General features: G+C 46.0%; 1 protein-coding gene across 1 annotated transcript in view; it reads right to left on the bottom strand.

Moving 5' to 3' along the window:
- LOC121005463 (transient receptor potential cation channel subfamily V member 6-like) overlaps positions 1-18,258 on the bottom strand; it is a 69,581-nt gene extending 51,323 nt beyond the window's left edge. The window contains exons 1-2 of the mRNA XM_040438232.1: positions 18,149-18,258; positions 2,612-2,709 (exon numbers count right to left, since the gene is read on the bottom strand). Coding sequence (XP_040294166.1) covers positions 2,612-2,709; positions 18,149-18,258 — 208 coding nt within the window. The remainder of the gene's footprint in view (positions 1-2,611; positions 2,710-18,148) is intronic.
- Positions 18,259-18,482: the final 224 nt, after the last annotated feature.

Genomic DNA, 18,482 nt, shown 5'->3' with positions numbered 1-18,482 from the left:
GGTGGTGGAAAGGGCTTTGATGTGTGGTTGGAAGGAGAGGGCAGAATCCAAGATCACTCCAAGGCAGGGGATTTGGTTGATCGGGGAGAGTGTGCAGCCATTGATCGTGATAGATAGGTCTGTTGGGGGGTTGAGCAAGATGGGGGAAAGATGATGAATTCTGTTTTATCCATGTTAAGTTTTAGAAAGCTAGAGGCAGGGGCGGACCTCAGGGCCCCCGGGCAAAATAAATCAAGGGCCCCCTTACAGGCCCCACCCATGTTCTGCTGAAAGCCCCACCCTTGTCCCGCCTCCATGCCCCGCCTCCAGCCACACCCTACACAATCTTTAATAAGATTTCAAAGTTAAAGCGACACAAAAGGCACCCAGACCACTTCAGCTCATTGAAGGGGTCTGGGTACAGTGTCCCTTTTGCAAATCGAGCTGCAATGTTCTAGAGAAACTGCATTGTTTACGTTACAGCAATAAGTCAGCCTCTAGTGGCTGGCAGCCACCTGAGGGCTTCCTGGAGTAGAACAGACCTTTGGTCTGGTATCTGACGCTGGACGTCCTCACACTCTGCATGATGACCTCCAGGGTCAGATTTTTCCCCATAGGAAAGCTGCTTTCGTATGGGGTGATCTAATCTCAGCGTCCATTAGTGAGCCCCTGTTAGAAACAGTCCCCTCCACCTTGTACTTGTTCCACTAATCTGCTACTTGCATGCTACGTGGGCATGAGTTTAGTCACTTCGGCGCGTGATCCCGCGAGACCCGTGACCTACAGCGGCGGGTCTCGCGGGATCACGCGCTGCAGGAACGGGATTGCGCACCGAAGTGACTGAACTCATGCCCGCGCAGCCCACAAGTAGCGGAACAATTACAAGAGGGGTGGGGAATAGCCAAATTAAAAAATATTTTGAACCAAAAGGTGTGCTTTTGGTGGGTTTTGAACTAATGGTGGTCTGTGGATGGCACTGTTGTGGGGGCTCTGTGGATGGCACTGTTGTGGGGGCTCTGTGGATAGCACTGTTGTGGGGGCTCTGTGGATGGCACTGTTGTGGGGGCTCTGTGGATGGCACTGTGGGTGACACATATATAGCACCTTATGCTATATATGTGTCATCCACAGATCCCATAACAGTGTCCCTGTGAGTGAATGACCACCAATACACGGTCTGACTGCTGGCATCTGGTGTTGTAATGGCAGCGGGGCCCAGTGCAGTCACTGTATTCTATTACCCCGGGCCCCGCTCACTGTAATACTAATTTTCATATGTGAACAAGAACAAGAGAAATCCTCTGCAATTCTCTCCCTCTCTGTACTCACAAACTCAGTAGCAGGCAGGCCGGGCGGCAGCGCAACTCACCGACGTCACGCGCCTGCTCCTCCCACTTTATGAATAAAGCAGGCGCGTGACGTCAGTGAGTTGCGATGCCGCCCGGCCTGCCTGCTACTGAGTTTGTGAGTACAGAGAGGGAGAGGATTGCAGAGGATTTCTCTTATTCTTGTTCACATATGAAAATTAGTATTACAATGAGCGGGGCCCGGTGCGATAGAATACAGTGAGTGCACCAGGCCCCGCTGCCATTACCACCATTACCAGGCCAGCATAACACATTGTTATTCTGCGGCGGGCCCCCATCCCGGCCGGGCCTTCGGACCATGCCCGAAGTGCCCGACCGGTCAGTCCGCCCCTGGCTAGAGGAGAATAAGGAGGATATGGAAGATAGGCATTGTGGGATTCTGGATAGTAAGGTGGTGATGTCTGGACCAGAGAGGTAGATGTGTGTGTCGTCAGCATAAAAGTGATACTGAAAGCCATGGGACTCTATGAGATGTCCCAGGCCAAAAGTGTAGATAGAGAAGAGCAGGGGTCCTAGGACAGAGCCTTAGGGGGCACCAACAGAGAGTGAATGAGACGAGGAGGTGGTGTGAGAGTGGGAGATGCTAAATGTCCGCTCTGTGAGGTATGATGTGATCCAGGAGAGGGCCAGGTCACTGATGCCAAGAGATGAGAGAGTTTGTAACAGAAGGGAGTGGTCGATAATATCAAAGGCAGAGGACAGGTCAAGGAGAAGGAGGACAGAGTAATGTTTTTTTGTTTTGGCTGTTAGCAGGTCATTGGTGACTTTGGTAAGGGCAGTCTCAGTTGAGTGGTGGGGTCGGAAGCCAGATTGTAAATAGACCTTTAGTTCCACTGAAGCGAATGGAGCTATGTTGCGGCTCCCCACACAACCTGTGGTGTGGTCCTGTTTTTGAAAGAAAGCAATCGTGTTTTTATAATCTTGGACAACTTCACTCCCTAGGATCTACTCAGTGTTGAAAGCCACAAAAAAGCATTATTCCTCCTTCCCCAAAAAATATAACAGGGGGCAGTGAAGTGATGCATGTGGTGGTAAATTTTGCGATATTCACTGTTTTTTAAATGTTGATTTATGATGTCCCTTTAAGATGCCAACATTTAAGATGGCACAGTGTTAAAACTCTGCAAACCATTGGTAGAACTATTGATCTTCCACGTCAGGGTAGTGATAAAATCCAACAAATATTGCGTATTCCATAGGTCATATCCATGTTGCAATGTAGAATTTAATTGGTTACTGCAGATTTTTACTTCTGGTTCACTTACCTCTCTGGAATGGATCACAGGTCTCATCTTCTAGAAGTTCCTTTAGTCGTTGAATATCATTTTCCTTTGCAGCTCGTAGGAGTGGAAGCTCTTGGATCCTTAGATAAAAAGATGGATCAGTAATATTTTACCACTGAACTGTGTGAATCTGAAAGGACTAAAAATACTAAATGATTTGACCGACCAGTGTGGAACTGGGGTTCCTTCTGTCCCCAGGAGAAATGACTTTGTGGTCCACCCAATCTTTGTCACCATTGTACACACAGGACTTAGCATCGATCTAATAGCCTATTACTGAACCATCCCATAAGATTTAGACCCTAGTGATAAGTGATTGGCTCCAAAGTCACCTCCACATAGGACTGTCTTCTGTTGGACCTTGTAGGCCATTATTGTATCAGAGTCTTGACCTACTGGAGGATCCTCTGCCACTCAGGTGGGCCATTCTAGCTAGAGATGAACGAATCAAATCCAACAAAGTGGAATTCGATCAGAATTTCAGGATAAATTTGATTTGCAACGAAGCCGAATTTCCTCGGGCTTCATGGTGGCGAATCAATTTAACCTGAAATAGTGTAAAAAAACAAAACAAAAAAAAGGGCTGCGGCCCTTCAAACTGCTAATCGGCAGGGTCCTGGAAGTCGGACCAGTCCTGATCTCATCCTATTGATGCCAATACATATGAACACGATATGAAAGTTGAAACAATGTTGGATTTTTGCAGAAGCAGCAAATGACAAAATCCCCCCCCCCCCCCCAGGTTTGTATTTAAGTTGTTTGCTGCATAAAGCAATTGCAATTCTATGTCATTTTGCATTGTGATCACAAAATATGAGACGTTGCGTGCAGTAAGTCCCCACAGCCTTACTGAGGTTCATTCCCTTTAGTATATGTATTCCAGATACCTGACAACTGAAATCAGCTCTACATACAGTGGCTTCCGACAACTCGTGGTGGGCTTGTGCCTATACACAGCAGCCAATCGGAATAGGCAAAGCTGTGGCGCAAAGCATAAGGAGGGGACAAAGATGCAGATTCTGGTGTGGCTGCTTTTAGAGTACCGTAGTGCGCCATTACACAGGGACCAGTACTGAGCAACGGTATTCAACTCTATAGGCAAGATGCAAAGGGAAAGGGGGAGGAACAATCATTATTACGATCGTTCATCCAATATTCACTTTGCATATTGTCTTGCTCAGAAGTAGGCATGTTAAGAAAATGCTATAAGTGTGTATAGTTCCTCTTAAAGGGGTTATCCACTATCAAGGCAAACAGCGGGTCTGCAATATGTGGGCACCGGCCGTGTGCTCCCCGCATCACGGATGCGGAGCCATTCACTTGAATAGGTCCGCAATCTGGAGCTGCGGTGCGGAACGGAGGCACGGAAGCCCACAGAAGCACTACGGAGTGCTTCCGTGGAGTTTCTCTCCGTACCTCCGCACCGCAAAAAAAATAAAACATGTTCTATTTTTTTTACGGTGCGAACGGATCACGGACCCACTCAAGTTGAATGGGTTTCAATCCGTCCCGGGCGCCGCATGGATGTTTTGCATTAGGGACCGCAAATTGAAGCCTAAGGCCTCTTGCACGCGGCCTTTGTGGGTCAGTTCTGTGCATTGGGGACCGCAATTTGCGGTCCCCAATGCAGTGGCAACGTCCGTGCGGCGGCCGGGACGGATCGAGACCCGTTCAACTTGAATGGGTCCGTGATCCGTCCACACCGCAAAAAAAAATAGAATGCGATGCGGAGGCACGGACAGAAACACCCCGGAAGCACTCCGTAGTGCTTCCATGGGGTTCCGATCCGTGCTTACATTCCGCATCTCTCATTCAAGTGAATGGGTTGGCATCCGTGATGCAGAGGGCACACGGGCCGGTGCCCGTGTTTTGCGGGCCACAATACGGCCACCGGCCGTGCAAGCGGCCTAAGGCAGTAAAGACCTATCCAGATGAAACGGAGTTCTCTGGGACTAAGCACAGGACTTCAGTGATTGATTGGGGTGCTATCACCAGGATCCCCATAGTGAGGTCACAGTGGTACCCCATCCTCTTCACTGGGCTGGTCTGGACGAGCGGCCCAACTCTGCTGCTTACCCCATTCTAGAAGCTAAAAACCTAAAACTCCATAGTACTAGATAAAAACGCACTATACATAACATGTACCGTTTCCTCTGGAGCAGCTCCGCTTTCTCCTCCTTGGATGACTGATGTTTTGCAGCCCAACTGCTTATCCTTTCCTTGAGTGGATTCAACATGACGTTGCCGTAGTCAATGGTCGACGGGTCAGGAGATCACATCATTGCTGCTGTCCCTTTAAATGCTGAAATTGTGACAGTCACTGATCATAGTTAGTAAGGTCTGCAGGTAGAGTCTCGTGAGGAGTCGTCAGGTGTCTAGTGTCTCACCGAGCCTCCTTCACTCCTAACCCCCAACCTCACCAGACCTGTTCCTCTTCAGTGTTAACTCAGTCAGTGCTGGATCAATGTGTCAGAGGTCGTATATGGGGCCGGGAGTGCACAAGAGCCTCACAGATTATAACATGAATACATATTAGAAATGATGGCTCCCCTGTCTGTGAGATCTCTTCCTGGGAAAGCTGGGTGACAACCTTACAATATCTATATATATTTTTTTTCTCCTGACGGATCAGGAGAAAGGAAAGCTAAACAGTGATATGAACTCAGCTTTACTAAAGTGTTTGCACCTGTTTTTAGTCTAAAAAGTTCTGTTTTAGACAGTCTTATTTTTTTTTGTCGCATTTAGGTCTCATGCACACGGCCGTTGTTGGCTGGTGTCCATATTCTGGCCCGCAAACAGCGGGTCCGCCGCAATATACAGGCACCGGCCATTTGTGCACCTCATCACGGATGTGGACCCGTTCACTTGAATGGGTCCGCAATCTGGAAGGTGCGGTGCAGGATGGAGGCGCGGAACCCCACGAATGCACTACGGAGTGCTTCCGTGATTTTTGTGTCCATGCCTTCGCACCGCAAAAAAGTAGTGCATGTGCAACGAGCGCCTCCCCCAGGGCCCTTTAAGAGGAAAAAGTACTTGTTTTCGTGACGCCAGTTGCAGTGAAGCAACAAGGGCACAGGGCCCCTTTTAGTGATGTAGTAGATAGTACCCAGGTGTTGGAATGCCAGAGTGGTGTAGGGTGGCCTAAATGTCCCTTAATGTTGGTGCACGTGTCACAGTGCTCCTACCTGGATATGCTGGACCCTAGGCATTGGCTCCGAAGCAATGAAAAGGGGGTAGTTGAATGGTGGGATTAAGAATAAATTGAGTACAGACCTTGTGATGAAGTTGATAACAGCTTTACTTTGCATAAACGTTTCCCCAAACAGTTGCAGGCTTTGTCTTGGTTCCAGCAGGCTTTGGCATTAACTGTGGCAGGCAAACTCCTCTCTGCTACATCTGTTACTCTCTGGCTCTGCTATGCTGACAAGCTGACTGGATAACTTGGCTTTTGCTGTATGCTGCAACTTCCTTCTGTAGTCTGTCTCTGAACTGGTCCAGGGAACTTTACTCCTGGCTTCAGAGGCTTCCAGATCCAGCAGAGCTGAAGGTGCTCTAGCTGGCCTAGACAATGCACGTCTAGCAGGGACGTGCACCTGCTGCACAACCTCCCTTTGAAGGGGGTAAACTACAACTGACTCTAACTAAACTCCTCCCTCCCTCTTTCTATTTAGTATTAAATCCTGTGCTGAATCTTCCCTATAATACTGCACCATGCTTCATAAGCTTTGTATTGCATGTATTATTTAGTTTTACTTATTGGGGTCTACTTAGGGCTAGTTCCTGTAGGGACCTCACTGTATGCTATCATTTATTGGCATTACTGTTATTGGACTGTGCACTATTACTTATAATTTTTTGGATGTACCTTACAATTTGAAATTATTTATTATGGTCAAACTATATATATGTATATTGTACATTCTTTGAAGATTGAATGGTATGGTCTTGTGTGCCTGAGAGGGAGCTTTCCTGTCATGGCATCTCATGCATTGCTGCTATTTTATTAATTATGAGATTTGATATGTATTGTATTTATTTATATCAATAAGCTATCATGTTACATTATATGTGTGCTTTCAAATATCTTTTGGTGAGCCTTTGTACAGTGTCACACATATTGAGTTATTTGTGTTTGATAATATTGGACGTTTTTACACATAACAGTTACATAACTAAATAGGAAATTTTGTATGGCTTGGAAATGAATACACAGATGACATTAGGTTAACCATAGAGGATAGTGGCTGGGTGCAAAGGTGGTAATGCCACTCTGGAGCATTACACATGCACAACTTTTTTGAGGTGCGGATCGTCGGATGCGGATCGCAGACCCCATTCAAGTCAATGGGTCTGCGTCTGCAGATGACTGCCACACGGAAGTCCCACAGCACGGGCAAGGCTGGCACAGGGTGAACCCTTACTACTGAAATTGTATCTGTTTTGGAGACTTTTGCACCTATTTCAGCTATTTAGATTTTTTAGACTAAATTTTCTGGCCTATTTATGTAGGTGCACCTTTTTTTGTGCCTGAATTTGTCGAAAAACCAGTCTAATTTCTCCTCCACTCCAGGGCTGGTATACTTTTCTTCGTCTGTTTTCAGTAGTGAAGTGCAACTTTTTTCCACAAAAATGCAGAGTTTTCATGTCTAAATACATTAGACCAGTCTAAGTGAATATGAACCTGTCCTACTGAGAAACAACCACCAGAGGTCAGACCAATAACAATACGCCGAGTCTAATTCATGAACTGCTGTACAACTTTTAAAAAATACTCGGCAAAAGTAATTTTATGGCCAAAAACAGACTGGGTTTGATAAATGCTCCCCTTTATATTTTACACCCTTTTATAAAGAGCGGGTGGGGCCACCACAGCTTGATACATTTATTAATAGTCGCGCGACTATTTTAAAGCTGTGATTTGGCTGTGAAAACGCAGGCAAGACCCACGTTACCTGCCACGTGCAACACAATAACATTTTGGCATGTTGTCATGCCCTGCTCAGGCTATGTACGGAGGTCTGCCAGGTTAGCAGCACGTGTGTAGCCTTTTGTTTTGGAGTTGAGCTATATCCACCTCCCTTCAGGTGCACTGGGTGGGGTCGTTGGTTTGAGTTTAAATTACACCCACTCCCAGTGTCCTGTGCGGGTTATAGCTTCTGTCTGGCTTTGTGAAAGGAAGGAAGGAAGGATTTGCTGTGCCTGCTCAGAAAAGATTGTTGTTTTTTGTTTTCTTGTGGTTGGCTGTCTAGGCTGTTAGAGAGACGCCTGCCCCGCCAGGTTCTGAGGGAGCAGGCTGCCTCTATCCCCCTTTCACCATCTTAGGGATTTTAGGGAATTTTCAGCCCAGGCACGAGGACACGTTATTCCCACCTTCAGGGTCTGAACGTGGGCATAGAAGTATAGGGAGAGCTGGTAGGGATTTGTCAGGAGGTGACCTTGATCCCCAGCTTCTCGCCTAGACACTTGTTTGTTTATTTTCTGTGTATCTGGTCAATTGATGCGCTAGTTGATCGCATGCAGGGATTATCCCTAAAGATTGCGGATCTGCATAATTCGGTCACACGGTGTCAGAATGCTCTGGCATCAGGTGCAATAGGAGGAAGTCAAATTTATGGGGAACCTAAAGTCGCTCTCCCTGATAGATTTGCAGGGGGTGTGGATGACTTTATCCACTTTAAAGAGTCATGCAAGTTGTATTTTTGGCTGCGTCCATCTTCGTCTGGTGATGAGAGTCAGAGAGTAGGGATAATAATTTCTCTGCTTAAAGGGGACGCGCAATCCTGGGCCTTTTTTTTTCTGCCATCCGGTTCTCTGGCCCTCCGGTCGGTGGAATTTTTTTTTAAAGCCTTGGGATTAATTTATGATTACCCAGATCGGGTCTCGATGGCGGAATCTAAATTGCGTAATTTATTACAAGGTGAACATACTGCAGAGGCTTACTGCGTTGAGTTTAGGAGATGGGCTACCGAGTCAGAGTGGAATTACCCCACGTTACGTAGTCAGTTTTGTCAGGGGTTATCTGAGAGATTGAAAGATGCCCTTGCTTTTCATGAGTACCCGGATACATTGGAGAATGCTATGTCTTTGGCAGTACGGTTAGATAGACGTATTAGAGAGAGGTGTAAGGTTCCCTCCGTGCAAGGGATCCCTTCGGTGAGTGGTTTCGTCTCACCTGCTCCCCAGAGTGATATGACATGTAACTCTGGGGTAGGGGAGGAACCCATGCAGCTAGGTCAGGTATCTTTCCGTTCTGGTAGTAGGAACTTTAGGAGGTTGCATAAACTATGTTATTACTGTGGAAAAAGTGGTCCTTTTATTTTTGCTTGTCCTTTTGTTAAACCGCATGTTGATGAGAAGGAATCACAAAGAGGTTTACTTAAAGAAAAAAACAAAACATCCCTGACTCTTGGTAGTGTGAATGGAGTGGTGGAGCAAGCAGGTATGCAAGCTCTCTGTAATACTCGTTTTCTCCTTCCAGCTATGGTGACGCTAGACTCAAGAATTTTTTTTGCTAAAGTAATGTCACGGATGGTGTACAGGAAACAAGACAATGCAATATAATCAATTACTCACTGGATCCACAACTAAGGAACAAAAGGGAGAGCCCTGCATGGACCTGGCAGACTCTCCCTGACTGCTCAGCCTATGCGAACACCCCAAAGGTGAATGGTCGCATATCCACGTACCTCGACTATCTAACACCTGAAGACCCTACAATAGTGAGGGGACACGACCACCGGCTCCCTACACAGACACGGAGGGAGTCAGGGTCACCTGGATCCAGCAGACAGAAAATCACAAATACATATACAGCACTTATCTTGCAGACGACTGGGAACTGGGAACTAGGAACAGCAGGCATGCACACACACTCCAGGAAGTTGTATAAGCCGCACACTACTGCATTATGGGGAGGAATTTAAAGGGAAGCAATCAGTCCAACTGCATGACAGCTGAGATAGGCTAACGAGATGAGGAACTGAAACCAAAACAAAGAAAACTCAAGGAGGAGGTTCTGAACGGTTTCTGTCAGAGCTTCTCAGCAGTCTGGTTGTGACAAGTAATCATTGACTGTGGTGCTGGGGTAAACCTTATTGATTTTCTTTTTCTTCCAAATCTGGGTCTAAGTACTTGCACTTTAGAAAGAGAGATTCTGGTTTTCGCAATTGATTCTTCCCCTCTTTCTCAAAGGAGTCTCACTTATATTGCTCATGGTATTCTGTTAAGGGTGGGTGATTCACATGTTGAGATTATGTCTTGTTTTGTCATGAAGGACTTGCCCGCTCCTATAGTCTTAGGGTTACCGTGGTTGACAAAACATAACCCAATTATAGATTGGCAAGCAAGACAGATCATTGGTTGGAGTGAATTTTGTTCGGATAATTGTCTTGGCACATCTATCTCTGGTGTGTCTACTACGGCTCTACCTCAGTATCTCTCAGATTTTGCGGATGTCTTTTCGGAAGGTGGGACTCAGTAATTGCCCCCTCATCGTGACTATGATTGTCCAGTTAATCTCATCCCAGGGGCTAAGTTGCCAAAGTCTCGGCTTTACAATCTTTCTCAACCTGAAAGAGGTGTCATGCGGAAGTATATTGCCGAGAGTTTGGCAAAAGGTCATATTAGGCCATCTAAGTCTCCGGTGGCAGTGGAGACCTTGTTTGGATTTCCGGGAATTGAACCGTATTATGGTCCGTGATCCGTATCCCCTTCCTTTGATCTCCGATCTTTTTGATGAGATTTTTGGAGCCAAGGTGTTCTCCAAGTTGGATTTAAGAGGGGCCTACAATCTGATCAGAATCAAGGAAGGGGATGAGTGGAAAACGGCCTTCAACATGCACGAGGGTCATTTCGAGAATCTGGTTATGCCTTTTGGGTTAACTAACGCGCCATCGGTATTTCAGCGATTCGTCAATGACGTTTTCCGTCATTTTGTGGGGAGGTTCGGGGTAGTTTACTTGGATGACATTTTAATTTACTCTCCTGATCTGAAGATCCATCAGGATCACGTGAGACAGGTTTTGACGATCCTTCGGGAGAATAAATTATATGCCAAATTGGAGAAATGTGTGTTTTCTGTGCAGGAGCTTCCGTTTCTGGGATATCTGCTTTCTGACTCTGGTTTTCGTATGGACCCCGAAAAGGTCCGGGCGGTTCTGGAATGGGACCGACCGGAGAATCAGAAAGCTTTGATCCGGTTTTTGGGGTTTACTAATTATTATAGAAAATTAATCTTGAACTATTCTACCATTGTAAAACCTCTGACCGATATGACTAAGAAGGGCGCCAACGTCTCTGTCTGGTCGGATGAGGCATTGCAGGCCTTTTCGGCTATTAAGGAATGTTTTGCGTCTGCTCTCATTCTGGTGCAGCCCGATGTGTCTCAGCCATTCGTGGTGGAGGTTAATGCATCAGAAGTGGGGGTTGGAGCAGTGCTGTTGCAGGGTTCATCTCCTGGCAAATGGGTTCCATGTGCTTTCTTTTCCAAGAAGCTCTCGGTCGCCGAGAGGAATTATGATGTAGGAGATAGGGAATTGCTGGCCATCAAATTGGCCTTTGAGGAATGGCGTCACTGGTTGGAGGGGGCATCTCACCCCGTTACAGTATATATGGATCATAAGAATTTGGCTTACCTGCAATCTGCCAAGCGTCTGAATCCTAGATAGGCCAGATGGTCACTGTTCTTTACCAGGTTCAATTTTGTGGTTACTTTTTGCCCGGGGGTTAAAAACGTCAGGGGATGTGATTCAGAGGATCCTGCTCCGATTTTGGCTGATGGGGTGGTGGTCTCCACTCTGTACCCCGAATTAGAGATGGAGGTGTTGGGAGCCCATGAGGGTGCTCCTGGTTCTTGACCCCCAGGGAGGTTGTTTGTTCCTGATGGACTGCGATACAATCATCCTGGTGGTAAGTCCACCTTTGATCTTGTGTCCCGGAGGTTCTGGTGGCCCGGGTTACGTAAGAGTGTTGAGGATTACGTAGCAGCTTGTGAAACCAGTGCACGGTCAAAGGTTGCTCCTACTCGACCTGCTGGTTCACTTCTTCCTTTGTCTATTCCGTCTCATCCTTGGACGCACTTGTCTATGGACTTTATTACGGATCTGCCGAGTTCCTCCGGGAAAACAGTAATTTTGGTGGTTGTTGACCGTTTTAGTAAAATGGCTCACTTTGCATCGTTACCCAGTCTGCCCAATGCCAAGACTCTTGCTCAGATTTTTGTTGATAATATCGTGAAATTGCATGGCATTCCTTCGGATGTGGTTTCTGATAGGGGCACGCAGTTTGTCTCCTGGGTTTGGAGGGCGTTCTGCTCTCGGCTTGGCATTCAACTTTCGTTCTCTTCGGCTTTTCATCCGCAGTCGAATGGGCAGACAGAGCGTACTAATCAAAACCTGAAGACCTACTTGAGGTGCTTTGTGGTCCTCAATCTTGTCCCTAGCAGAGTTTGCTTTGAATAACCGTAGGCAGGAGTCCACGGGTAAATCGCCATTTTTTGGCGCATACAGTTTTCATCCTCAGTTTGGTACCTTTTCTGGGACTAGTTCCTCTGGGATGCCAGAGGAGGAGAGATTTTCTTCTGCCTTGTCTTCTATCTGGCGGAGGATCCAAGTGATTTTGGAGAAGATGGGTGAGAGGTATAAGCGAATGGCTGACAATAGACGTATGACTGGTCCGGACCTGTGTGTGGGTGATTTGGTGTGGTTGTCTACTAAAAATATCAAACTGAGAGTACCATCTTGGAAACTGGGTCCAAGATTTATTGGACCTTACAAAATATCTGCGGTGGTCAATCCAGTAGCGTTTCGTCTGGATCTTCCGCAGACTTGGAGGATCCATGATGTGTTCAACAGGTCTTTAGTGAAGAAATATGTGAAACCGGTGGAAATATCGCCATTGCCTCCTGACCCTGTTCTGGTTAAAGGAAATTTAGAGTTCGAGATCTCCAGGGTTCTCGACTCAAGAGTTCTTCGGGGTTCCCTTCAGTACCTGGTACACTGGAGGGGATACGGCCCTGAGGAAAGGATGTGGGTTCCGTCTCTGGATGTTAGTGCCAGCCGACTGGTGAGGGCTTTTCACAGATCCCACCCGGATAAGGTTGGGCCGGGGTGTCCGGAGGTCACCCGTAGAAGGGGGGTACTGTCATGCCCTGCTCAGGCTATGTGCGGAGGTCTGCCAGGTTAGCAGCACGTGTGTAGTCTTGTGTTTTGTTTTGGAGTTGAGCTATATCCGCCTCCCTTCAGGTGCACTGGGTGGGGTCGTTGGTTTGAGTTTAAATTACACCCACTCCCAGTGTCCTGTGCGGGTTATAGCTTCTGTCTGGCTATGGGAAAGGAAGGAAGGAAGGATTTGCTCTGCCTGTTCAGAAAAGATAAGTTGTTTTTTGTTTTCTTGTGGTTGGCTGTCTAGGCTGTTAGAGAGACGCCTGCCCCCTCCAGTTTCTGAGGGAGCAGGCTGCCTCTATCCCCCTTTCACCATCTTAGGGATTTTAGGGAATTTTCAGCCCAGGCACGAGGACACGTTATTCCCACCTTCAGGGTCTGAACATGGGCATAGAAGTATAGGCAGAGCTGGTAGGGATTTGTCAGGAGGTGACCTTGAACCCCAGCTTCTCGCCGAGACACTTGTTTGTTTATTTTCTGTGTATCTGGTATCCTGTCCGCCGTGTCACATGTTCACAATCTGCTCCATCCGGATTTGGAAGCATTTTCAGCAAAATGGATTAGATATTAAAGGGGTTATCCAAAACCTATAACCTATAACGCCCTCCCATATGCCCGGACCGGACCCCTCAGACAGATAGTGTGCGAAGCTAGGTAGGCTCGTTCCCATGGCGGCCTGCTATTGTCCCATCCTCAACTCACCGTCGCCGGATGTTTTTATCTGCGTGACGGAAAGATGCAGCGGTGGCCCTGTCAGCATCAGTAGCGACGCAGGTGTCGGGAATAGGGGTAAGTACAATCTGTGTGAGGGGCCCGGGCATATGGGGGGTCATTATAGGGTTTGGATAACCCCTTTCTCAACCACAAGCCGCAGAAAGAAATTCTGCGTGGAAATTGATCTGCGGTGCGGTCAGCAGCATGTCAGTCCTTTCTGCCGGATTTTCATGGTGGCTGGGTGAAAACTGCAAAATTCTCCTCGATATCCATGTGCGATATACAGTATGAGGATCAAATATATACTTTTTCTTATATAATTAAACTCGGAAAATAAAAATGTTCTTTGCATCGCCCTCTACGGACACCTGGAACTTTCTTAGGCCTCGTTCACATCTCCGTTTAGGAGATCCAGCGCAAACACTGGCTGTCGGCTGGAGAAATAAAAGTTGCATACAGCGTTTTTTTCCATCCAAAACACGACAAATATTCCAGAAGGAAGCCGGATCATCGCCAGACCTCACTGCAGTCAAAGGGCATCCGGTGGTGAAGTAGAGGATCCGGCAGGCTGCTCTGTGCCGGAACGGCTGGCCGGATCTCCTAACACAGATGTGAATGAGGCCTTATATTTCCATCTGCAGAGCTATGTGAGAATTATCCCAGGATCTGTCCAAAATGCAGGTGAGAAAACTATTCAGATACTGTCTAAATATATTATACGAGAGAAAAGCTGGTGTTAGCCTGCTGCGTACATTACCGGGAGGAAGTCATTACATGTGATTGTACACGGACGCTTCTTTTGGGCACAAGTTCTTGGCAACTCTCTTACAGATTTGCTTGTACAAATATGACATGATTTTTTTTCTAAAATGTTTCTGGTACTGGCCACCGGAGGGCACTGTTTCCCAACATCTAACATCAAGGGAGAGTTCATGTCACTGCTATTTTTCCATTATTCTGATCCAAATGCAAAAAAAAAAAAAAATCATTCCTGTGCATCAGTTATGCACATTTGAGCCGTTTGAGCCATTTCCGTCTGAGATCCATTCTTTTTTAGACGGAAACAAAAGAGTCCTGCATCCCGCATGGCTCAAACGGATACCAACTGTGCATAACTGATGCACAGGATCTGTTTTTCTTTTTTTCAGGATCCTGTTTTTTTTGTTGTTAAAAGTGACGAATCAGAATAAAGCAATGTGATGTGTACTCTCCCATATACACACCTCAACATTGAAATTGGAGCACCAAGAAGGACCAGCTGTAAGGTTATGCAAATTTAGGAAGTAGGAGGTGTTAAAATTTGCAGATGATCAAATTTTCAAGCACATAGCTCCAATCTGTGGCATGTGGGAGGAACATAATAGCCAGACTGAAAAGCAAAGTAGATCTTGGTTTATCAATCCGGCAAATTGCAACGCGCCTAGGCCGAGATGTCAGAACTGTTCAACATTGCTTTTCACGGTAGTTGGAAGTACAATGCAAGAGGTGCAGAGAGGAGAACATCTGTATGGATGGATCGTCTGATTAGAAGAATGGTGTGCATTGATCCATTCTGTACTGTAAGTTAAACTAGACATCATATACCAAGCCTAGGGCGGCAAACAGTGTCTACAACAACCATCAGAAGGCATCTGTATGACACCGGACTACAAGGCAGATGTCCAGCTGGAAGTCTTCCAGTCTTCCATTGACCTCACCCCACCGCTCTTGAAGGCTATAATGGTGCACAGCAAAACAGCAATGAATAAATGAAAGTAATGCTTCTGAGGGACATCACAAATCATTTTCCCAAGACAGGTATCATTTTAATTAGCAGGATTGACCCTACCAGACGGCATGCCTGGTTTAATAGGGTTGACCCTGCTGCCAGGCGCTCTTTAAAGCTGCCTGCAGGACTCAAAATTTATTCCAAAAAGAAGACCCATGGGGTGGTATGGATATGCATTAGCTTATATTTACTGCCCCCCCACCCAAATATTCCCCCCTACTCCAGTGAAACTTGTGCGGAAAAATACAGTACTAGTAAAGTGTATGAAATTGGACAAATCCGTGTGCGAAAATTCAGCTTCACTGTGAACCGAATTTATCTTGAAATTTGGATCGAAGACTTGGATTCGCTCATCACTACTTAGGGCTCATGCACGCAAACGTATTTGCATTTTTTCAGTGGGGCCGCAAAAGATGCGGACAGCATTCCGTGTGCTGTCCACACCCGCTAGTCCGTTCCGTGCCGTCTGCAAAATTATACATGTCCTATTTTGTCTGCTTTATGGACAAGGTTAGGACTATTCTGTTCTGCAAAATGTGGTCAGTATCCGTGTTTTGCAGATCCTCACTTTGCTGACTACAAAACAGCCAATGGTCATTTGCATGAGCCCTAAGAAGGTGTGCAATGGGGAATCTATGGCTGAGGTAGACATAAGGATGCTATTTTGGGGTATCCATTCCAAACTTTTTTGAATCAAGTCTTATAGCATCCCATTGTCTTAGAAATATCCATCTGCTTGCTGCACCTTTTAATTAAAACAGACTAAAATTTATAGAAAATAAATAATAGTAATAAATTTATAATAAATATAAAATGAAATAATAAATTTTATTGACAAAAATAACTTTTCAAAAATTAAAACGCAAAGCCAAATAACGTTGCTTAAAGTGTCAATTGTGCTTCATGTTTACTAGACCAGTGTTTCCCAACCAGTGTGCCTCCAGCTGTTGCAAAACTACAACTCCCAGCATGCCCGGACAGCCTTTGGCTGTGTGGGCATGCTGGGAGTTGTAGTTTTGCAACAGCTGGAGGCACACTGGTTAAGAAACACTGTACTAGACAATACATCATTTTCCAGCATCATATATCTGGATAGGAAACTTCCTTGGAAAATAAAAAGTGGAATTTTCCTTTAAGTAAAAAAACAGCTTGGCGCATATGTTGCTTCATTCTGCTTTGCCAAATAGCAGTGCAGAGAGGGGTCACATGACTTTACTTATATTGCCTTGACCCACAGGAAACAAGAAGATTCCTCCTTAGGTGATAGAACCAAGTTCTTCAAGTGTTGTTGGCACTTAGTGGGGTCAATTCAATTCTGCCCACTAGTTAAGCCTTTATAGCCTTTCGAACAGATATCATAATTTAAAGCAGGGGCGGATTGGCCATAGACCCTACAGGGAAATTTCCCGGTGGGCCGATGCCCCAGGGGGCCACCCAAGTCCTCTCTGCTGCTGACCGGGTACATAATAAGCTCTCAATAGTAATTAATGCTGTGAGAATCAGGAACCTATGTGCCCAGCCAGCGACCGCATATGTCCTCCTGTATTAAACTGCTGTGGTCGGCACCTCACCTCTTAAGCCCCCTGCTCCATAGACAACTACAGAAGAAGGACAGAAGATGATAGCTATTGATGACCACCAAAGAGGGCCAGCTTTTGGGACAGTAGGTTGTGCCACACTGTGTTATTTGGTTCTGCATGAATGTTATTTGGCACTATGGTATTGTTGACCCCGCTTACTTGTGTTGCCCAACCTTCTGTTAATTTGGACCTGCCTACAACTTTTAGTTGTTGTTTTTTTTCCAGGGCCACTTTTATTTTTATTTTTTTCCAGGGCCACTTTAAGTTCCCAGTCTGCCCCTGATTTAAAGGAACCAGGTCGTGGTGACCAATTCCCTTTAAGGATGTTATAGTTCCAATATACAGTAGTAAGAAATCAGTTACATAATTGTAGGTTATTCAGGGCAGATACCTGAGCAGTCTTGAGAAGAAAAGACTGAGCCAAGACTATAATGAGTCATGCCACATGAGTATACACTATATGATATTGACCCTGCCAAGATTGACCTGCCCAGCAGAAAACCAACAAACATCTGAGTAAAGTACAGAAGACAGCTGTGTTCTGTTCTATAAGAAGAGCCATTAGTAAATATTAGCTCTGGGGAGCATCATGTATGGATTAATGGGATTATTCTCTGATCAGTAATCCGTGACTATAAACACATGTGCCGAGGATTAGATACACTAGCATCAGACTATCACAAGCCTGAACTAAGTGTTTACCTTACCTACACAAAACCTTTAAAGCGGTCATATCATTTTTATTAAAATATCATATTTCCCCAGTTGATTTCCAACATTGGCCAATGGTGGACATATGAAAAAGGTATCCCATAGGACTGGTATAGGATCTATGGAGAGGGGAGCTGAGCTTAGGTTGGTTCTATCATCATTGGTGGTCCAATCCAGCACAGGACATTCCTATACATGAAAACCACCACAGCAATCAAGAATGGGGAGTGGTTGAAAATCCCATGGTCTACATAGCTATGTTCTCCTAAAAGAGATAGGGATTAGGGAAAACAAGCACCTGGATCCTCATGTCCAAAGAGAGAAGAAGACCTGGGGGTGGTAGTGGTGAAAAATATTAACTTATTGTTTAGCCTTAAAATTGAATTTCTGAGATCTTCTTACTGATGACCTATCCTCTGGATAGGTGGAGGACAGAAGGACGGGGTCTTCATAATCGCACGGAATAGATCGGTAACCCATGTTGAACTAATAATGATAACACTCTCTCTTTATATAATAGACCCTGAAAGACCATGATTAGTCCTGTGATGCCCAATACACTGTAGCGCGCAGTGGGACGACTTACTTTATGGAGATGTGTGCCGCTGATGCGCCACTCGGCTGAGACCATCTCCATGGAGTCTTGGGACGTGTCTGGAGCTGGGCGTGAACAGTAGGGTAAGGTAGATGTGACATATTTGGTTATGTGGTCGGGAGTGAAGCGCATGATTTGATGATGTCAGTGAAATCTGAACGAATAGAGATTTAGGGGTGGAGTAGGGAATGAAACATGCGCAGTTGCGCTGAGGAGACGCTAGATCCATGTGCGTGATGTTAAGAGACGGTCCACCTGCCTTCATGATGTCACACTAAATGCACCCACAAAGATTGGTTACTCATTATGACAATGACTTATATGG

This window comes from Bufo bufo, chromosome 6 (assembly GCF_905171765.1).
Source record: "Bufo bufo chromosome 6, aBufBuf1.1, whole genome shotgun sequence".
Classification (NCBI taxonomy): Eukaryota; Metazoa; Chordata; class Amphibia; order Anura; family Bufonidae; genus Bufo; species Bufo bufo.
Note: the sequence above shows the minus strand (reverse complement) of the source record. Positions and strands in the feature narration are given on the sequence as shown.